A 22,410-nucleotide genomic window follows, 5' to 3' on the forward strand; every position below is an offset into this window, starting at 1 on the left:
TTCCTGGCTCGTGCTGTGCATCCCAGTGTGGTCCTGGCGTGCCGGGACCTGGCGCTCCCCGCTGGTGCCTCTGCCCCTGTTGCTGTTTTTGCCTCCCAGAAATGGGCTCTGGTTAGTTTCTGTTTTATGTTTTCTGCTTGGAGGTTTTTCCTAGCTCTGGGCGGCTCCAGCTCTTGCTCCCTGGTGCTGGGAGCATTGATGTGCCCCTGGGAAGGAGGAACTGGCTGGGCTTTGTCTTGCAGGAGGGTGGTAGGTGCCCAGCTGCATAACTCGGGGCCTTTTGCATGACGAGCAATGCCAGCCATAATGATCTCAATGCTTGGCATGTTCCTTCCTCACCATGGCTAGTGGGTGGGAGATGTCCTCTGGGATCTCTGCTGGCCTTGTGACCGTGCCTGAGGTTCTCCTGAGCCCCTGCTTTTCTGTGCTTCACCTTTCAGGGTTGCTTTGATTCTCGGAATCTGTCTCTCACTGAGGGCTGTGTCCTCTCCCAGGGACAGGCTCCTCTTCATTGTCCTCTCTGGGCTCCTCTTCTTTATCCTCTCCGCAGTCCCTGATTCCAGACCTGATGCTTCCTGTCTCCCTTGAAATTGTGGTCCTTCCCTCCACATCCTGGAGCATCCTCCTGGGCTCAGTGCATGGGCTGCTGGTGTGCGAGCTGTGCAAAACTTGATTTCTGAGGTCAGTATTGCACCAGTCTGACTTTGTTATGCTTTGGAAGGAGGGAGCCCAGCTTCCTCTGGTTGTCCTCAGAGGATGTTTTTTTGGGTGCTGGCTACTCTCACCTTCCTGGCCCCAGGGATGATACGTTGGCCTTTTTTTGACATGAAATATTTCAGCTTCTTTTCATCCCTTTTATCTGATTCCTGATAGAGGACCTTTAGCAGGCTTCATCTCTTGAATAATCATCAAGCAGCGCTGTCACCCTGCCTGTAGGGAGGTGATTCGGGCCAGGCTGCTGTGTCATTGGTGGCAGAGTGACTGACTTGTGTCACCCATCAAGATGCCACGGGGCTCCTGTCCCCTCAACGTACAGGGTGCTGATGTCCTCCGCCATGGGTGGCGGCCACAGGAGGGGAAGCAGCTCCCAGTGCTGTGTGTGGGGATGCAGGGAGGGTGTCTGGGCTTCTCTGTGTTGCCAGGGAAGCTGCTCGACGCTGGGCTGAGAGAGACCATGGTGTGGGCATAGAACCACAGAGTCACAGCCTGGTTGGGCTTGGAAGGGGCCTTAAGATCGTCTTGTTCCAACTCTCTGCCGTCGGCAGGGATGCCTCCCACTAGGCCAGGTTGCTCCAAGTCCTGTCCAAGGCACGCTAAAGCCATGCCAAGTTGGCTGGATTTATATATAATATATATATGACCTTTTTAAAACACTGTCACTCCTGCCTATACCTTCGTAAGCCTCTGAGCACTTGTACGGTCCCTGTGTGTCCCGCAAAGCGCTGTGCTGTAGCATCCCTGGGATGTGCGTGCATTCACTGCTTTTACCAGCCATGAGCTTTGCCCACCCTGCTCCCCGCAGGGATCGAACGCTCTCGGGGGCGAAAGTGCCTGAACCTGTCTCCAGCGGGACTCTCGGGGGCCTGTGATTGTTACAAAAGCACTCTACGGAGCGTTTTCCTTTTCTTTCAGATCATTAAAGAACACTTCAGAGTTAACTAGCGGGTATTGTGTGTGCTGCCTATTGTCGCTAAAAGCCGCTCGCTGCCTCCCTCCGGCAGGGGGGTCGGGATGGCAAGAGGAAATTACCTTTGTAATTACCTGTTTCATCTCATGGATCACATATGAGGAGACTGCAAGGGGCCGAAGGGGGACTTGCAGTTCCTGCGCGCCGGAAGCATGACCCGGAACCCCCTTGGAGCCGGGAGGAGGGCTGCGGGTGATGCTCCATAGAGGAGGAGTGCTGCGGGTGATGCTCCATAGAGGAGGAGTGCTGCGGGTGATGCTCCATAGAGGAGGAGTGCTGCGGGTGATCCTCCATAGAGGAGGAGTGCTGCGGGTGATGCTCCATAGCAGAGCTGCGGTGCTGGGGGGCACAGGCTGCTGCCGGGGACCCGGCTCATGGACTCAGCCGGGAGCAGTCGCAATCCTTCAGGAAGCAGGGTGGGATTGTGCACTGGGATACAGCTTGTGCAGGGCTTTGGAGCGGCAGGTCCCAGGGGTATGCCCTCATTTTTCACCACATCCTCATCCCTTGGGTGACCTGGTGAGCTGCGTGTTTCCAATGCGGTGGTGTGCTCAGGACCTGCCTGTTTTCCTGGTGATTAACCCCCACCCTGGCACGAGCCATGGCATGTGGTGGCCGATGTCCTGCAGATAGCCTGGCTTCGGTCAGAAAACACCTCCTGGATGCAGGAGTGAGCTCCCAGAGGATGCCAGTGTTGCGTGGCTGGAGGAGCATCCTGTGCTGTGCCACACAGAGCACGAGGGGCCACTGCTGTGGGTGTTTGGTGGCATCCAGAGCAGAGGGGGGACATGGGGCAGCATGGGCTGGTGGCTCTGCTGCAGCGGTCCCCTCTGTGTGCTGGAGCCTCCTCCCTGCAGAGCACCAGCTTCTTTGCATGGGCATTGCCTTGTCATGGTGCTCTGAGAATGCCCCGGGTGCTCGGGGCAGCACCAAGGGCTCCTGCAAGCAGCTCAAACACGTTGCTGCTGCCCGAGTGAGTTGTGCTGTGCCCATGCACCCCTGCCCTGTAGCACTGAGCCATTCCCACTGCACGGGCCTCATCCCACCTGCATGCGCTATCGGAGTGCAAGGACCGGCGTGGCTGCTGGGACCCCCCGGCTCCAAGCGCGGCGGTGAAGTGGCACAAACACGACTGCAGAGTAACCTCGGAGATGGGTGGAACCGGCTGGGAAAAGCTGAGTGGGTTGAATCGGTGCTTTATTTCCTTTTTGTGACTGGAAGTGTAAAAGTGCTTGTGTGCGGGAGCGATTGAGGGCTGGAGAGCCCTCTCCAAAGGGATGCTAATAGTTGCCAGTCACCTCGGGAGCGCAGGAGCATTTAGTTTGAAAGGCTTCAAATGACCTGTTTAACGAGGTCAGCGCTGATGTCTCTCTCATTCTGCAGCTCTGGGAGGAGGATGTGGGAATCTGGCTGGCTTACAGAGCCCTCCCGAGGGGCCAGTGCAGGAAGACAGCTAAAAAACTTGCCATGGTTTGAAAACAAGCCTCGGGTTGTCCCTCTCCAAAATGAAAAGGAGGCAACTGTAGTGGCTGGGCTGTGGAGGGAGGAGTGGGGTCTGCAACGCGATGTACCCTCCCTCCTGGAGCCCTGCGGCAGCGTGGGAGCTGCCTGCGGGTTTGGTTTGGCTGGTCTGGCGCAGCATTTGCACGGCACTGGTACAGTATTGCTGGCTGTACTGTGCTGGGAGCGAAGCAGGCATGGAACATGGGTGCAAACTCCAGTTCCAAACCTTCTGCCCTGGGACCCTCGGTATCTGGGTGCCCTGGCATGAGCCCAGCTGCGAAGATGCTGGGAAAAATACGCGTCCAAACCACACACACCAGCCTCCTGTTGCAATGGGAAGCCTACAGCAGTGAAGCCCTGGGCTGATCCGGGTGCTGTGGTGTTGTGTGGCTTCCCTCCTGTTCAATAGCTTGTGTCTCACCAAGGGCCATGGACCAAGTTAGGCCAGTCTGGGCGCCTCTTCCTGAATGTGGCAGGGGGAGGAGGGGGGTCTAGGCTGTGGAAGTCCAAAATATCTGCTACCTGCATTGTTTCTGCATTGGGGATTCATGCCAATTATTCCCCATTGTCTTCAGTTCCCACAGGAAGCCTTGTTTATCCTACCCCTTCCCAGGAATGCAGCCACCAGGAGCCTGTGCAGATATATTTAACCTTGCACAAAGCAGCACAATAGCCTTTGAATTCCTGACCCTGTGGCATCCGTTGGAAGCATTGCATTTGGTGGGTCTGGGATTTGGAGGCTGGAGCTGGGGCGGTCCAGCGAGGCTTTGGGCTGACTGGAGGCCCAGCCTCCAGTGAGCAGCACGTGGAATCAGGATCGCTGCCACCAGGTGCGAATCCCCCTTTTCCTGCCGGCAGCACCTGAGCAATAAAGTGGGACTGAGGTGCCATTGCAGGAGGTTCCGTGGGCTCGAGGAGCTGTCTGGAGATGCTGTAACCCTCAGCAGGGTGACATGCTGGTGCGAGCCTCAGTCCGAGCTGCAGCTCCTGGCCCTTCTGAGGCCGTGCCTTGCTCCAGCCTTCTCCCTGCCCTGATGCTGCCCCGTGCCACTGTGATGCAGAGCAGGGACCCCGAGCACTGGGCTGGCACCGCCAGCTTGGTGCCTTCACGGGGACGGGGCTGCACTGTGCAGAAGCCCCTCTTTGGAGGAGAATCTGTCTTGGTCCAGTAAACATTTCTTCACCATCAGCTTTGATGCACAGCACGAGGGTCCCTGGGGAGAGCTGGGGAGGAGTCAGCTCCTCACTGTGCCACGCTCACGTCACAGCAGCAGCACCAGTGCCTTCCCAGGTTTGGGTCTGTGTCTTCTGGCTCTTTCCCACAATGGACTTTGCCATGAGCCCAACCTTGTCATCACTATGGTCGTTTTTCAGCACCTCTTCAGCTCAGCTCACTGTTAGCGAGCAGAGTTGTTTGTTGTCCTGCATTGAGACTTGGTGGTTCAGTAGAAAACACTGAAGTGGTGATAGCTCGGTCCCCAGGAGATGCTCATCCCCCAGTACAGCCCCAGGGCTGTGAGCGCTGAGTGGGTGCTGCTTCTCCAGCCTCCAGAGAGGCTATGGGGTCCCCCCTTGGAATGTGCTTCTCCTTGGCCACCCTGCCCCTCCGGGGACATGGGGGGTGTACCCCAGCAGCCCAGCCACCTTGCCTTGCTTCTGGCTTAGTGAAGGAGTCAAGCTGTCATGGTGGGTGCAGGTAGGAAGTGGGGTGGGGGCTCCTCTCTCTCTGTAGCTCGTGGCTGTGGGCCCTGGCAGTGCCCAGTTGGGTCTCTGCCAGCAGCAGCAATCTGCAGGGCTGCATGCGTCTCTCTGCAGGGCTGCATGTGTCCCTGTGCATCATCCATTGGGGAGATAAGAGCCAGGACTTGCTTATCAGCCTCATGAGACAACAAGAGGCTGTTATGAAGCACCAGCTGCTGCTGTGCTGCACTTGCGGCCGTGCCCTCCCCTCGTCCTTGCAGGGCCAGGGGCTCTGGCTGTTGCAGGGATGATGCCAGGCTGGAGCCGCATTGCAGCCGCAGCTGAGGAAGAGAGGAAGGACATGGAGCTGCCGGTGCACTTGTGGAAGGCTTGGATCAAAAGGCTGCTGTGATGTGTGGTCGGGAGCTGCCGGTGCCGTGTTCCTGACAGCAGCGAGGACAAGCAGGTGGCAGGAGCACCAGTGACGGCCGGAGAGGTGCGGGAGAGAGATGGTGAGACCTGGAGCAGTGGCTCAGCAGGGAGGGGATGGAGGCCTGGGGGTTGCCAGGGAGCGGTGCCCACTCTAGCTTGGTGCTGAGCCAGGGCCCCAGCTGCTGCTCAGTGCCTGGGCTGGAAGCAGCTCACTCCATCTGTGCCGGCCCAGGGAGTGTGGAGCTGATCCCAGCGCTGCTGCACCCCCAGAGCCATGCACCTATGGGTGTCCCTGGCTCTGGCGCCAGGGTGCCTGCGGAGCTGCGGTCCCCGTGCTGTGGTGGCAGCTCTGGCAGAGGAGCAGGGGCTGGGTTTTGGCAGCTCCAGCCAGAAGCGCGCAGCTGAGGAGGCTCAGATGGATGGACGTGGTGCGAGGAGGTGTCTGCGATGGGCTCTTGCTTGTGGGGGGTGAGCCTGGCTGCTGCAGTCCCTGGTTCTACTGACTGCTGGAGTGTGGAGAGCCCTAGGGAGCTGCAGCATTCGATGGGAATCAAACCCAGCCATGCTTCGAGTCGGAGAGGGGCAGAGAGATGCCCCGCGCCACCCGGTGTCCTGCCCACTCCACGCCACTGCAGGAGGAGGCAGGGGAAGATTTCCATGCCAAGTCTGTGGGAATTGACCTGTAAGGCTCGTGGAGGAGAGGGTACCTGGTGTGTTCCACTGCAGTGTGGGGTTTCTTTGGCCTACTCTGGTTGCTGAGCATCCACACCGTGTGGTTCTGCTGCAGGACCTGGCAAGCAAGGCACAGGAAATCTGTCTGTGGTCGTCCTCTCATGTCAGACTTCAAACACTGGAGCCTTTGGTGGGCACGTGCTGTCCTGAGGCCTTGTGGGAGCACTCAGGGAGCTGCTGAGCTGGGTACAAAGAGGTGAAATCTTTGCTTCAACCAGGACGTAATGGGAGAAAAGCAGATGGTCTTCGTTTGGTGCCTGCCTCTCGTGTCTTCGAGGTAGATGAGGTCTCTCCCTGGTGAAGTCATCATGGGCTTTGGTCGGATCATCCTTGTCCCCTGCAGGTTCTCTGGGACAAGCTCCTTGGAGCTGCTTCTGCTTTCCAGTGAGCTCCTCCAGAATGGAGCAGTGCTGGGCTCATGCTGGAGGCTTTGCCTCACAGGTGAAGCATTGGCCCCCTCTGTGGGGGCTGTCCTGGGTGCTGCTGGCCTTGGGGTGCTTCCAAGATCCCCACAAAATCCACAGAATGTGCTGGCGCTGGGGACCAACACCAGCATTACACTGTGATGCTTGTGTTCCTGTGCAGTCCTGACCAACTTGACCAACCACCACAAAGAGCCTTTGTGCTTCATCCCTCGCCACAGTTAGCAGCGAATTAGCCACTGATTGTTTAACCTTTGGCCAAAATGTTGTCTAACTTTTGGCTCTCCTGTTCTCACCATTCCTCCCCGTACTGTGCTTTGTGGATCTTCAGTTCACACTGGGGGAATCAGAGGTAGCTGCAGATGGGAAGGTTCATGCTGTGGCCAAAACTAGCAGTGTAATCAATGGATGTTTGCATGGCTGCAGAAGCGCCATTGGCCATTTAAACCATGGGAGAGGCTCAGGTCCAGCACTGGCAGGAGGGGAAGGATGGCAGGGGAAGGTGCTGTGTTGTGGTGATGGCTTTGAGGCTCCTGCTGGGGCCAGGGCTGCTTGTGCATGTAGAGGATGATGGTGATGGATGCTGGGGGCTCCTGGAGCTTCTTGACAAATGGAGCGAAGTTGTTGGGATGAAGAGGGAGAGAAGTGGGGGTTGAAAATGTAGCACCCCAAAGCAGAGCAGCTTGAGCTGCAGCCCGAGTGCTGCTGTCACTGCTGCTGCTGCAGAGGGGACAGCAGCAGTGGCCGGATGGACGTGCTGGACCAGTGATGTGAACAGGGGCTGGATCTGTAGCTTGGTCTCTGCTTGTGTGTTGGTTGCCAAGGCTTGTGCAGGGTTTGCATAGTGGGAATAGCCCCCTCTTAGGACTGGGTGGGGAAGAACCCCAACCAAAGCCAGTTGTGCAGGCTGCAAGGGCAGATGTGCTTAGTGGATACCCCATGGTGTGGGCCCCCCCCCCCCCAGCCCTGGGAGCCCTGCTCCGACACTGGACCTGATGGGAGTCAGGAGGAGGATGAGGTGGTGAAGCGGAACAGTTCCATCCCCTCAGTCAGGACAGTGAGGGCAGTGATGAAGATGGAATTCCAGGGACAGGGGGGATAAGACACTGTGCAAATGGAGACATGAAACAGCAGCAGCTCCTTGGCGCCAGTGGGCTCCAGCCAGCTCTTCTGGAGCGGGTTCAGCAACAGAGCCAGCAGAAAGTAATCTCTCATTAAAAGCTGTTGCTGCTTCATGGGAGCACAGCTCTTGTGTTCTGCCCTTCGTTTAGAGAGGTACAAGAGCTGAGGGAGCTGCAGAGCAGCCAGCTTTATTTTAGCACCCAGCAAATTGGCTGGGAAAATGCTTAAAGCTGGTGTGGAGATGCCTGTGCTCCAGTGTGATGGATTAAGAATAGCGGCGTGCGGCGGCTGCACAGGAAATCCAGTTTAATCGGCGCTGGGTTTTCCTGCTTTTTCAGGATTGTGATAAGGTGTTGGGAGGGCAGCTGGGACGTGAATTATCGGGATTTCTTCAGGCAGCCTCGGAGAGATTCCCCAAGTTACTGAGGAAGCTGTAGAGGCAGGAGCTGCAGGAGGAGAGGCCAAGCTCGGGGCGGGGGGGCGGCTTGCAGCTTTCCTGGCTGGAGGGAGCAAGCTGAGGGGCTGAAGGATGCTCCTCATCCTCCAGAGGGTGGTGAGGAGCACCCTTTAAAGCCTGGAACTCGGTGTTAAGCCCGTGGAGCGGCTCCACACACGGCAGCTCAGCAAGCTCGCAAGCCAAGCATGGAGAAATTGGATGACTCTTGGCGTGACCTGGCTGGAGGAGCCTGATTGAGCTCCCCGTGTGCTCCTTCGTTAGACAAGAGCTGGTGCTGGCGTTAATCACACGCTTGGGGCTGTTTGTCCTCATGGGACCTCGGTTCTCTGGGGACAGCCCGGTCCCAAGGGCAGGCTTAGGGCAGTTCCTTGGCCAGGCTGGTGGCTGCAGGTTTGTGGAGCTGGGATTGAAGGGCAGCCCCTCTGCCCCCCCCCCACTGGGGGATCCTGCTTGCTCAGGACAGGGGCTCCGGGGCAGGGCTGTGGCTGCTGGAGGAGGGTTTCATTGTTCCCTGAGCAGGGGTCCAGTGCTGAGCTGGTTTTCCTGAGGCCAGCAGCAAGTGTGCAGACAACTGCTGCCCAGATTTGCTGTCCTGCTGTCGGGAGCCAATTAAGGAAAGGGTTGCCATGTTTGATTACATTTCAGTGTAACGTGCGGGTGGAGCAGCACCGCGGCTGCTCCCGGCCTCGCTCTTGGCTGAGCAATGCTGCAGCGTTTCTGGGGAAATACAAACACAACAATCGAGGAGAACAACAAGGCGGGGGGAGGAAGAAAGAAGAAATCACACTGGCATGGAGAACATCGGCCTGCAGCGTTGGCCTGCGCCTGATCGGGGCCGGAGCAGAGCTGTTTGCCCTGTGGGGCTCTGGCAGGGCTGGCAAAGCCCTGCCAGGTTTTAGTGCAAGAGAGAGCAGGAGGAATTTGAGGTGAACACATGAACCCTGGTAGGAGCGGGGGCTGGCAGAGGTCACAAGGGGTTGCTGCAGCGGAAGACCTGTGGGTGGGTGGATGGATGGACAGAAGGATGGATGGACGGAAGGATGGATGGATGGACGGAAGGATGGATGGATGGATGGATGGATGAATTGATGAATGAATTGATGGACATTGTTGGGTTTTATATGCCCTGTAACAATTCAAGGCAGCGGGAGCTGCTTTGTCCACCTCTGCAGAGGCTGGTGCTAGCTGTGCACAAGGTTCACTGACCTGTCACCATCAAATGGTAGCAAAGCCAGATGCATCTGGGACCAGGGTTTTAGCATGATAAGCTGTCTGCATTTTTACACTCAGTATGCTGGTGTGTGCAGAGCACTGAGAATCACATTCTCAATAAAGCTATCCCATGTCTTGCCTTAGGGTGAGCTGGGTGCTCCTTGGGCTGTGCATCCAGCTGTGGACAGAGGCAGGAGGACCCACCTCAAGCCATAGTTATAGCCAAGCTCAAGAAATGAAATTACGGCTTAGTTTTAAACACAGATACAATGAGTTGCGTTGATTTTCGGTATCTGAACTCCATGGCATGGGGCTTGCATGGGGTGGGTAGGAGAGCAGCAGCATCTAGCACCAGAGGCCATAGGGAGACCACAAGCAGGAGGACGAATTTTGGGCTGCCTGAAGGTGGTCAGAGGCATCAGGGGAAATTTGGGGCTGGCTGACCCTGGCCCTAGGTGTTGTGTGCCGGGATGTCCCTTCCCAGGGTAGTCAGGATGATGTGAGCAGCATCCCCTCCTGCTGGTCTTCTCTCCTTTTCTTGGTGGTGAACGTCTGCATCACTGATGGTATGCCTCTGAGCTTGAGGTAGCAATGAAGCACGTTTGGCTTTGATCTTGTAAAAGCAGTAACTGGGGAGAGGCAGCAGGAGAACCTTTGTATTGAATGACCCTTGGCAGGGTTTGCTAAGGATGCCCCGTGTGCCCCTGGAGTTCCCCACACTTGTGCTGCTCCCAATCTGCATGTGGGGTTCAGAGCCTCTCAAGTGAGCTGTGACTGTCGCTTTGCCTGTGGGCTGAGAGGTGAGAGTGAGGAGGCACGGAGCAGCACATGGGGTGGTATGTGTGACACCCATGGTGAGGTGTGTGACACCCTTGGCGAGGTGTGTGACACTCGTGGGTCTGGGTCTCTTTGACACCCATGGGGAGGTGTGTGTGACACCTATGGGGAGGTGTGTGACACCAGTGGGTCTGTGTGTGTGATACCCATAGGGCTGTGTATGTGACACCCACGGGGAGGTGTGTGACACCTCTGGGTCTGTGTGTATTTGACACCCGTGGGGAGGTGTGTGACACCCTTGGCAAGGTGTGTGACACTTGTGGGTCTGGGTCTCTTTGACACCCATGGGGAGGTGTGTGACACCAGTGGGTCTGTGTGTGTGATACCCATAGGGCTGTGTATGTGACACCCACGGGGAGGTGTGTGACACCTGTGGGTCTGTGTGTATTTGACACCCGTGGGGAGGTGTGTTTGACACCTGTGGGTCTGTGTGTGTGGCAGCCTTAGGGATGTGTGTTTGACACCTGTGGGTCTGTGTAGGGAGGGCACATCATAGTGATGCAGACCTCCAGCAGCATGGTGCCCGCTGGCAACCACATAAAGCTGGTCATTGCTGCCGTTGTGCCGAGCTCAGGCTCCCCGTAGGAGCACTGGAAGGATGCTGCTTGTCTCTGTGTGTTGTGCAGTGGGAGAGATCCCACTCCAGTGTTTCCAGAGCAGAATTTGGGTTCGTAACATTAGTGCTGTGTTAAACCGCCGGCAGTCACAGCCCTGCCTGGCTGCTGGGGATGTGGCCAGGGCAGCCGGACCTGTGGGCACAAGCAACATGCAGGGCTGTTTGTAACCCGTGTTAATGTTTTATAGTGCTTGTATTGAGGGAGTTGATGACTCTGGAGCGAGCAGATTTTAATCTAATCAGCTATTCCTCGTGCCACGTCAATCCTGGACATCAAAGGGAACATCAAAGTGGGAGGCATGAAAGGCTTCAGCGGCAGCACTGGCTGTGTCGCCCAGGTGCAGGAGCCGCTGCTCCAGCTGCTTCTGGAGGCTCTGCTCAGCTGCATCGCATCTGAGCGGTGCTGTCCCAGGAAGGAAAACAAGGTTCCCGCGGGAGCGGCCCTGGGCAGCTAGGCGAAAGCCTGGTTAAGCGTTTTGCATCTGTTCGTGTCCCTGGAAGCAGCAAAGCCGGGTGGGAGTGCATGGGAGTGCTTCGTGGGGGCAGGCCCGGCGAGGAGCAGCAGTGTCTAAGGTTTAAAGCACGAGCAGCAGGAGGAAGTGTGTGCGGGCTGCCCGGTGCTGCGGTGGTGATGGGGGGGGTCATGGCTGTGCAGCAGGAGCCCCTGGTCCCACAGTGGGGCAGGGATAGCTGCTGCAGCCAGTGCGAGTGCTTCTGGGAGCACGGCCAGGTGTTTTCTCCCGCCACTTTCCCATGGCTGAGGTGGGCTCTGAGGCTTGGGAAAGGCATCAGGGGTTGCGAGGAGGAAGCTCTTGGGAGCCTTCACGCTCTGCAGCTTCTGTGGACGCAGCTGCTCTTCACTGTGTCTCCTGGGGGGAGGCGGGGAGTGAAATATGTGTATCTACATAAATATGTGCAAGGCTCACTCAGGCAGGCCCTGATAAGGCTGCTGCAGCATTACCATATCTAAATATCCAATTGCTTAATTTTGTAAGCCTCTCGAGCTGGCGCAGGGAAGAGCTCAAGATCTCCTCCAGGCACTGGCAATTCCCATGCCAGGCGGCTGGGAAGAAATGCTGTGATAGGCAGGGCGGGCACAGGCAGGTCCTGGTAGGGCACCCCAGGGATGCGCCGATCCCAGGCGCTGGCACGAACCGGCACTGGGTAGGGTTGGCCAGTCCCTGCCATGGCTGGGGTTGCTGCTGGCACCATGTACCGGCAAGGCTGGAACCAGCCCTGAAGCACGTGTGGGCATCGCTCAAGGCTCTGGAGCTGCTTGGCGGGAGGAGCTGGATCACAGGGTACCTGCCGGTGGTGGGACCCACTGATCCTGCCATGGGCTGCAGAGGGGCTGTCAGTAACGTGGGGCTGTCGGTGTGTGCCCCTGTGCCCGCTGCGGGCATGTCCTGCAGCCGGGGTGGGAAGGGAGCTCAGTGACTGCTGGGTACATGGAGGGGACAGTGCTTGGAGGGGAGAGTGCTTGGGAGCACGTGGGGACAAGGGGCAGCTCTCAGGGTGCAGTGTGGAGCTCTGCAAACCAGAGCTTGGGAGCAGCGTGACAGCAGGTCCGGTGACTGCAGGGGGCCGGTTTCCAGGCTCAAGCAGAGGGAGTGATCTAAAATAGGGGCATGTTTGCGCGCCGCTGGAATTGGTTCCGGCATCCCTGGCTGTCGCTGAGGTGCAGCGGAGGACAGTGGAGGTGGGACTCTGCGGGCTCTAATTTCCCTGCTCCTCCTTCCCTGCCCTGCTCCAGCAGGCGGCACAGCGCAGGGGGACAGCGCGTTGGAGCTCCCGTCCTGCTTTGCTCAGTTTCCAGGACACAGTTCACGTTTTTCCCTCCACCAGAAGGAGGTGGAACCGTGTGGCTGCTGGAGGGGACAGCTGGAGCTGTAGTATCTTTCCGTGCAGCGTAGCCTCTCCGCGCAGAAGCCAGCACGGTCCCCCCGGCTCCTGCCTTGTGTTTGCAGGAGGAAACAAGAAATCATGTGGTTTCTGCTGGGTTTGGCTCCAGCCTCTCTGTCCAAATCTTCTTCTTGGCTGGGCTGCAGGGTGATGGGGAGCAGCTTCCCACTGCCCCTTTCCCCAAGCATCTCTGCTGCCCTGCAGCACCCCTGGGTGCTGCTCTGAGCCAGCGGCTTGGCTCGGGTGGGTGGTACTACAACGTGTCACCATGGCAATGGGCTCATGTGAGTCTGGCTGGGCTGTGTGACAGCATCGGGGTGCTGCAGAGGTGACATGTCCAATGTCCCCCAGCTGCCTGTTTCTGCCCTGGAGAGCCTCTGTCAGATACCTCTGCTCTTGTCTCTGCAGGTACCAGCCCACCTTCCCTGGTTTTTGATGCTGAACCTGGATCGTTTTAACTAAAGATGGAAACACTGGAGTCAGAATTGACCTGCCCAATCTGCCTGGAATTGTTTGAGGACCCCCTCTTGCTGCCGTGCGCCCACAGCCTCTGCTTCAGCTGCGCCCACCGCATCTTGGTGTCCAGCTGCTCTTCCAGTGAGTCCATCGAGCCCCTCTCTGCCTTCCAGTGCCCCACGTGCCGCTATGTCATCTCCCTCAACCACCGGGGCCTGGAGGGCCTCAAGAGGAATGTGACCCTGCAGAACATCATTGACCGCTTCCAGAAGGCATCCCTGAGCGGGCCCAACTCCCCCAGCGAGAGCCGCCGTGAGCGGACGTACCACAACAGCCCAACCATGTCGGTGGCTGGCGAGAGGATCGCCTGCCAGTTCTGCGAGCAGGACCCGCCACGGGACGCGGTGAAGACCTGCATCACCTGCGAGGTGTCCTACTGCGACCGCTGCCTGCGCGCCACGCACCCCAACAAGAAGCCCTTCACCAGCCACCGGCTGGTGGAGCCCGTGGCCGATGCCCACTTCCGAGGGCTCACGTGCCTAGAGCACGAGAATGAGAAGGTGAACATGTACTGTGTCGCTGACGACCAGCTCATCTGTGCCTTATGCAAACTGGTGGGACGCCACCGGGACCACCAAGTGGCATCCCTCAGCGATCGCTTCGAGAAGCTGAAGGTAAGCGCCTGGCGAGGCGTCCTGGGGCTGGTGGTGGCTGTGGACGGCGCTTGGAGCAGGGGCTGGCTCCAGCAGCACCGCACCTCTTGTTTATGGCAAAGAACTGGAGATGCGCAGGGTGCAGATCATGGGCTCCTCCAGGACCCCAGTACCAGGAGGCTGAGCTGGGTCTCATTTGTGCAGTTAAAGCAAAGGCTTTGCTGGTTTGTTTTCCTCCTGGTGCGTGTGTGCCAAGCCCCGGCACCGGTCCTTCTCCCCAGTGTCACCAGTGCCCTGCGGCTTTGCCACAGGAGCGAGGCTTTGCCCTGTCCTGAGAGAGCTGAGGTGGAGAGGGGTGGCATGGGGGACCCACCATCATGGTCCCCTCAGGCTGCTGTGCTCGGGCTGTGCCTGTGCAGCCTTCTTGAAGGATGGGAGCAGGATGTAGGCATTTCCTTTGGGCTGCTGTGTGGGGGAACTCTTCTGCTTTACCTATGCCTGAAGATCGCTGTGCCCTGAGGAGTGCACTTTTGTACCCTCCTCAAGCAGGTTGTCCAAGCTGCTCCACAGTGTGAGGAGAAGGCTGGGCACCAGGAGCCCTGGGGATGGATGGGCTGGGAGCAGCCCTGCAGAGGAGGACTTGGGGGTGCTGGTGTGAGGAGAACAGGACATCAGCAGCCACACATGCTCGTGGGAGACTGGTGGGGATTTGGAGGCTGCTGAGGATCTCTGTTGTCCCATTGCCTTTGCCTCCTTTCCACCTGTTTCCTGCTAGGAGCAGTACTCCCATCGCACAATGATCCATTGCAGGAGCCTGTTCTCCACCACAGCCCCGATTTCCTCCTGGCTGGAGTGGCAGGAACAGGCAATCCTCCTGCCCCTCCACTTGCAACACATATCGATCCAGGCGGAACTGCTGTTCTGCTGCTCCTCAGGTAGGAGAGAGCGAACTCCCAGCGATCCCTCTGGAGTACTTTGAAACTTCGTTCGTATGCCGTGGCTATGCCGAATGTGTTGTGAACCTGGGTGGGTGAGGTTTGACCTATATACAGGTAGAAATGCCTCTCCACCCCCCGTGCATTCTGCATGAGTCTGAAGAATGCTTTTGATTCTCTTTTTATTTGATCATAAGAAAATACATAGCTGGTCCCGCGCAGCACCAGGCTGGTGTGACTGCCACTGTGACAGCAGTCCTACCCCTGCTATAACCCTGCTCGTGTGCTTCCAGCTGCCGCTTCCTTGGTCCTTTCTCCCCTAATCTTCTGGGCTTGTTCAGACACAAGAGCGCTTTTCCTGGCTCTTTGTTTTGGTAATGTTTTCATCGAAATCGAGCTGTTTGCTCCTTGGGCTTTATGGGCAGAAGCAATTCTTCTGTCCCTCTAGCCAAAATACAGAACTCTCTAGTTTTCTATGTGCAGACCAGATTGTTTTATCACAAAGCGATGCCTGGAAAGAAACCCTCCACAGTGCCCAGCTTCGCACTGGTTCCACTCCTGACCTCCAAGCCTGACAGCCATGCCTGATGCTAAGGCTGACACGGGGGCAGCAGTGGGAGGATGGCTGGTGCTGTGGGATGTTCCGGGCTTTGTTCCCGCCTGTGTGGGGTCTGTGTCCCGGTGGGGCTGCCCCATGGCAGGGGGGCTGCCGTGTGCTCGCAGAGGAGCCTGTGCTGGTTGGTATTTGCTGTCAGGCCTAGCTGCACCTCTCGCCTTTGCACGCTCCTCGCCACGCTTCCCGGTGCGCGTAGCTGCGCCAGCAGCCCCATCCCTAGTCCAGGACATTCTTTTTCCATGAGGAAATGTCTCAATAAGCAAATTGGGAACTGTAGAGAGAAGCGAGCGAGGATGTTTGTGCACAGCAAAACCTGGGGGAGAAACTGAACCCTTTCAATCTGTTCCCCGAGCCGCCTGTGTCAGTCGACCAGGCAGAGCCAACAGGAAACACAGACCTGTGCCAGCCTCGAGCGCGGCTGCAGCCAGCCCGGTTCTGCAGGGTGCCAGAATACCACGTTTTTCCCTTTTTGAATAACAGCCTTAAAAGCGGTTTTGGCCACGAAGGGAGCTCTCCTCTGCCTGCAGCTTTCTTGCTCTGCTGTTAAGCCAGGCTGGGAGCAGGGAGCGGGTGGCTGTGGTGCCTTGGGTCTGCAGGGATTGCTTCCTCCTGGTCCTGGCTGCTCCTTAGGGATGGTGGTTATGTGTCTGTAACCCCTGCCTCCGGCTGTGTGTCCATTGGGCTTCCTCTGGGTGGCTGTTTTCCTACTGCTCCCCCCAACTGCAGCACTTGCACGGGATCAATGCCGAGCTCGACCAGCAGAGTCAATATTTGCATTAGTGCTCTGTGTTGTCTTCCTTGTGCAGCCTCAGCCTGTAGCTCTGACCACAGACCTGGCAGCAGTGAAATCCTTGCAAGCACCTGACATATTTGAGGCCGTTAAACTTGAGGGTGGTGGGATGCTGCTGCCGGGAACCGCAGCTGATGGAGCCGGTGCTGCCCCGCGGCTGTGCACCTTCCTTCTGTCTCTGAGCTGTTAATGCTGTTAATGGAGTAGCTCCTGAGAAGCTGTGCTGTTCTGTACTGGGGCCATGAGCCCTGGGCTGCAGCTACTCTTCAGCTCCAGCTTTGATCACATAGCTCAAGGGAGCTGGGAACACCTTTCAGCTTGGGGGTTTTGATGGAAAATTGGGTTTTGAAGCAAATAACTTCTTTCTGTCAAAGGGCCGTGCTTCCCATGACTATCTGTGTTGGGAAATTCCACACACACAACCCCCCTCCCCAATTAGGAGACCTAAACCCCTTGTGTCTAAACCATAAACCGACTCCCAGTGCTCCCCTTCCCCTCTGAGCTGGTTTTCCATCAGACACCCCCAGTGTGTGCCTGTGGCCTGCCTTTCCCACAGAGCCTGTGCAGCAATCTGCCCGTAGCACCTCAAGGTGCTTTGAGAGCCGTCCCTAATCCCTTCAGCATGTTATGGCTTTTTATTTTGTGCGTTTTCAACTCTGCTTGTTTCTGTTGTAAAGAAGCGAGTGGTTTTCCTGGCCTGTGGTAAATCCAAGTTGTGAACAGGGTTGAGGCTTGGGACCTCCCCGCAGGTGTCACATCTTGTCCGTTCCCTTGGGATAAAGGAGTTCTTGCTTGGGTTATGCTGCTGTTCACCAGTATGTAATTCTGCATCCAGCCCCTCCACAAAGCAGCTCCATTGCTTTGTGCTCCACTTCGGACATCAGCCCACCAGTTCAACAGCTGCTGGCAGGAATGCTGCAGGCCCCAAGGATGCTGCCGATGCAGAGGAACCGCAGTTGTTTCCAACCCTGGCCATCCAACACTTGGATTTGCTATGGCGAAAACATCCATCTCTTTTGAAGATGGATAGGGGGGGCCTTCCCGCTTCCACCTCCTTTGCTGGGACTTGTAGCCCTGGCACTTGAGATGAGAGATGTGAATGTGAGGGACCATGTGAGATGCCAGGTGGGGCAGGATGGAGGTCGAAGAACCAGCATCATGTATCCCTGGGAAGGCTCCTCACCAAGGGTTGTCAGCTACACGAGGGAAGGGAACAACAGCTCTTTGGGTAGGAAAGTGCTTCGTGACAGAGGGGCTGTTCCCCAGGGCTGCTGCTGCGTGAGCCTGGCTGTGGGTGCTCAAAGTGCACCAGGATTTTGGTGCTTATTCTCCTTCCCAGTGTCTTCGGGAAGGGTCGGGATGTTTAGCACAATTGGTAGCAAGGAACGTCTGTCAGCTGGGTTCGCAGGCTGAAATCCACATTAAAGATCAAATTAAAAACGTATGGAGATTAAAAGCAAAACTAATGGCTTGACCTAGATAAAGCGTGCATGGGGACACAGTGCTGTATGTGCTGGTCGCTGCACTTGTAAATGCAGATGCTGGAAGCTCAGGGCTCTCTGAGCACTGCCCTGGCCCTGCCTCCGCTGTGCCAGGCACCAGGAACGCTGCAAGGATGCCCTGTGAGGGGGACATGGCAGCAAGAAGAGCTGGGACCACCTCCTCCATCCAGGACTTGCAGTGGCAGCGGTTTCCAGAGAGAGCTCTTTGCCTTAATGACTTGCTGCTCTCTGCTTCTCCATCTGCTCCATTCCCTTTTCAGGAACAGGATAAGGGCCAGCTCAGAGGAGGCTTTTCCTTTGCTGTTGCGGAGGCTTCTGTTGATTGACAGGTTGGAAATGCAAAAAAAAGAGGAGAAGGATGTGTTTTGCAACACTTACATCCACTCTTTGCTGAAGGAAGAGCAATAAGCTGAGTGGAAAGCCCGGTGTCTGTGACGCTGCCTCCAGCGGGTTTGTGTGAGTGGGACTCGGGATTCAGGGACAACCCAGAGCTCCCCGTGCCAGACATGCAGGAGGCTGGTAGTTACTGCAAGGCTCTGGAGAGAGCGAAGGGGTAGGAAGATGAGGAAAAGCCCTCCCTTCCTGCTGCAGTGTAGGACTTCTTCACCCTGGGACTCATGAACGGGTTCTCACTTGCACTGTGTGAGTCACTGAGATTGCTGCTTAATTTATAATGTACCGTGCTGCTGCCACAGGGCTAAACAGGCTTTCCAGACGTATCTGTACGCATTTCACCATGCAGAGAAGGGTTAGCTGAGAACAGAGGTTACAACTGCGGCTGCTGTGACTCCTACACACAGTGCAGGGCTCACTAGCAACGGTACAGAGGCTCTGGCTGCTCTGTCGCAGCCAGACACATGTCCATGCTTCCCTCTGGGCCGCTTGAGGAGGGGATGTGACTCCACCTGCTCTCGCCCCAGCCCAGGCTCCTGGTGGTGGGAGCCAGGACTCTGCCACTGCTCTGGGGACACCGGTGGGGTGGCCTGTGGTCGCCTGCGGGTGTCGCAGTCCCAGAGGTGCTGCAGAGGGGCTGTAAGACCCCCTGATGGAGCCTTGGCTGCGTTCAGGCTCCCTGTGGCACCTGCGGGGCGGGTGCGGGTGAGTTCATCACTTGTAGCTGTGCCAGAGGGCTGGGTGCCCACAGAATGAGTTGCTGCAGCCACAGGGCTGTGAGGGGGCTGCAGCGCAGCTCCTGCAATCGATGGGTGTCCTGGGACAGGCAGAGCCCCCACGTCCTCTGTCAGCCTCTTCAGCAGCCTCTTCTGCATTTTATGCATGAGCCCAGGCATCATCTCCACTACCCAGTAAGCTCGTGAGGCTTTCCAGCACCAGCTTTTCTCCTAAGTGAGGTAGACACTGTGTGGTGAGGGAAAACACTGTGTTTTTATGGTTATTTCAGATCAAGTTTGTCACCTAGTGACTGGTTACATATCTCTGAGCAGGGGAGACTTGTGCCCCAAAACAGGGTCCCCAGCCCAGCATTATTCTCCCCATTGTTCTGTTTGCAGTGGCAACCAAGCACCTTGCAGAGCAGCCAGCACTTACCTGATGTTGAGCATGGGTAAAAGAGCATCTCGCTTCGTTCCTGCTGCCAATAAAGGCCACTGGTCCCCTGCCAGGACCCCTCTGGCAGGTCACAGATGCCTTTTGTGTACTGTGTGGTGGGCGCCAGTCATTGCTGTGGGGTGGGTGCTGAGACTGCAACCGGTGTAGGACCCCTCATTGGGAAGCTGAAAGGTCCTGGAAGGTCCATCACATCTGCGTGAGCCCAAGACACCAGATTCTCTCCCAGAAACCTGCTGTTAGGGGAGGGTTCAGGTTTTTATCTTAATTATCAAACTGCACTATTGTGGCTTGTGAGACATCAACCTGAGCCCCATGCTGGCGAGGTGCATCTCTTGCTTTTTCTGACGCCATGTTCACATCCAGGATGCTTTAATTATTACTATCTCCAGAGCACCTTGAGCTGGAAAATGAAAGTGCAAAGCTGTACAGAAATCACTCAGCGACATGGTGGTTGGGATAAGGCCTGAAGGATTAATCTCCAGCCTTTGCCCGAAACTGAGTCTATTCTGGAAGAGGCGAGATGGTAAACAGATGGAGTCATTTTGAGATAACTTCAGAGAAGTGATGCCACCTTCCTATACTGCAGCCCCCCTCCAAATGCTGCAGTTTCCATGACCCTGTAGATAAGCAGGGCTGGAAATGGAGGATTTCCACTCTGTGAGCTTTTCTCTGGGGGGAACCAGGCACGAGAACGTGCCCGGGTTCCTTGGAGGGGGGGACGGGGACGGGGAGGTGGTTTTGGCAGAAGTTGTTGCACCGGCAAATTAAAAATGAAGAACTCATGAGCACGTCCAATCGTGAGTGCAGCAGCTCCCGGGCCCTGGGGTGCAGCCCTTGTTTAACTCCAAGCCGATGATTGACTCTTATGCAGTGATTTAACTGGGTGGGAATAATGCATGTAGAGGTGCTGCCCGTGCCTCCTGCCAGTGCCGGAGGTGGGAGGCAAGGGCAGCATGGGGCAGGATAGCAGGATGGGAAGGGAGATGCAGGCACTGAAAATCCACAATGGGCATAATGGGAAGGGAGATGCAGGCACTGGAGGTCCACGGTGTCCTGCTCAAAGGGGCTGGTGGAAGAGCTTCATGCATTGTCAGGGAAGGAGCTTCCTCCCTGCAGCAAGAACCTGGGCTCATGGCCCTTTGTGAAGGTTTTTTTGCTTGTGTACTAGGCCTTGGGGCTTCTAGGGTGCTAAGAATGATGAGAAGAAAGATGAAGAGATGATAAGAATGATGAGAAATGATGAGAAGAAAGCAGTCTCTGGCTCTCACTTCCTTGGAGGGTGATCTGTCGCTGGGCTTCAGAAGGGAGACATGAGAATGAGAAGGAGACCGTTGGTCAGCAGCATGCGTCCCACTGGGAGCTGGGCTCTGGGTGCTGGTGCCTGGGTCTCCTGGACAGAGGTCTGGTGGCCTCAGTCAAGTGTTGCGTTTGGGAGATGCTGCCTGTTGGTTGTGCCGATGAGTCTCACTCAGAGTGCCGCTTTGCACAGCCATTGGGTGCTGGGTGCTGCAGACCTGCAGTAACACCTTCGAACACTGCAGGAAATGAGGTCTTGAACATCCGCAGAGCCCTGCTGTGGCTTTCACTGGACTCCTCTGAGGCTGGGGTGTCCCTCGCATGGCTCCTGCGTGAGGGATGGGTTTAGCTGTCAAGTTTTCAGTGCTATTTCTGGAGAAGGGGGAAAATCTGAGTCTCAACACTGCTTTCCAGCATAAACAAACGCATGCCAGGCCTTGAGCCGTGGCCCCGCACCTCTTCAAGCCATGGCCCCGCACACCCCATCAAACCTGAGCTTTGTTCTCGTCACCCCACATTGTGTGGTTTAACAGAGGGTTGCCCCCGTCTGTAAACAGGCTTGTTAGCAATGCAGCTGCTTTTGTGGTGTAGTTTGCTTCAGAGCGTCTCTCTGGGTGTCCCAGATCTCTGTTATCTTTTGCAGCTTCTGAATTACCATTTACTCCCAGTTCTTCTCTCTATGTGCTCCTGCTGCTTCTCTGCAGTGTCAGCTCCGAGACGGAAAACTCACCCCTGGCACACAGTTTCCCCCCCAGAACAGGTACTTGTGTTTCCTGAAACAACTGCAAGCTGTTTCCTTTGCAGGGCTTCTCTTCCATGGTCTCACTGAGGGCATGAGCTGAACTCTAGGTCTCCCGGTTCTGAGTGAATAGACTTTTAAATGAATAAAACCAGATAAAGGATTATATTGTTTTTATTTATTTAAATAAATACCTGCAGTCCAGTGCCCAGCTCAGGGGCCCTTGCACAAGAGCTACACAGAGCTGCAGAGATGCTGCAAGGGCTGGAGCAGCTCTGCTCTGGAGCCAGGCTGAGAGAGCTGGGCTGGGTCAGCCTGGACAAGAGAAGGCTCCTGAAGGAGAGACCTGAGAGCAGCTCCAGTGCCTGAAGGGGCTGCAGGAAACCTGGAGAGGGGCTTGGGACAAGGGATGTAGGGACAGGCCAAGGGGAATGGCTTGAACCTGCCCGAGGGGAGACTGAGATGAGCTCTTAGGCAGAAGCTCTTCCCTGTGAGGGTGCTGAGGCGCTGGCACAGGGTGCCCAGAGAAGCTGTGGCTGCCCCATCCCTGGCAGTGTTCAAGGCCAGGTTGGACACAGGGGCTTGGAGCAAGCTGCTCTAAGTGGAAGGTGTCCCTGCCTGTGGCAGGGATTGGAGCTGGATGAGCCTTAAAGTTAACCCAAACTGGGCTGCGATTCATTGTGTGATTCTTTCTATGACCCCCAGGAAGAATGCTGGGGCTGGAGGCCCCCATGGCAGGGGTTGGAGCTGGATGAGCTTTAAGGTCCCTTCAACCCAAACCAGGCTGTGACTCTGTGGTTCTATGAAGTCCAGCTGTTTTGGGCAGCCTCACTGGGAAGGGGAGAGGGCTCTGGGCACGTGTCCTGCATCCCCGTGCTGCTGACACCCAAAGCCCGCACTCTCCCAAGCAGCCTCTTTACCACAAGATGAATATTCCTGCCCCGAGTAGCTGCTGTTTAATATTCTGTGTATCTGGCGCGATGGGCGCAATGAATATTCAGGAGCGTGAATTAGCATAGCTCAGTTAATTGTGCTCCCTGAGCTTGCAGCTATTCGTGGCGCGTACTCTTGCCTGGAAAACAAGAGCAGCAGTTCAGTATCTCCAAATAATTTGGAAGGTTGGTTGCATGCACCAGGGCGAGCATCATCTGAATTCATTAGCAGGCTCAAAGTCATGCTCCGAGATGCTGAATATTGCTATTATTATCACATTAGACCCTTAAATAGGCTTACAGGTGTCATTAAGTGATTTTAC

General features: G+C 56.6%; 2 protein-coding genes across 2 annotated transcripts in view; one reads left to right on the forward strand and one right to left on the reverse strand.

Annotated features, from left to right (window-relative positions):
- Positions 1–22,410, reverse strand: part of TSC22D3 (TSC22 domain family member 3) — a 233,990-nt gene that overhangs the window by 58,946 nt on the left and 152,634 nt on the right. The gene's annotated exons all lie outside the window — the stretch shown is intronic.
- The window catches only part of MID2 (midline 2), a 63,646-nt gene that overhangs the window by 6,198 nt on the left and 35,038 nt on the right, over positions 1–22,410 (forward strand). Inside the window, exon 2 of the mRNA XM_061445595.1 lies at positions 13,011–13,732. Coding sequence (XP_061301579.1) covers positions 13,067–13,732 — 666 coding nt within the window. The 5' untranslated portion in view covers positions 13,011–13,066. The remainder of the gene's footprint in view (positions 1–13,010; positions 13,733–22,410) is intronic.

Source organism: Pezoporus flaviventris, unplaced genomic scaffold (assembly GCF_033815535.1).
Source record: "Pezoporus flaviventris isolate CSIRO_AGI_PZ_B2104156 unplaced genomic scaffold, CSIRO_AGI_Pfla_v1 ptg000005l, whole genome shotgun sequence".
Lineage (NCBI taxonomy): Eukaryota > Metazoa > Chordata > Aves > Psittaciformes > Psittacidae > Pezoporus > Pezoporus flaviventris.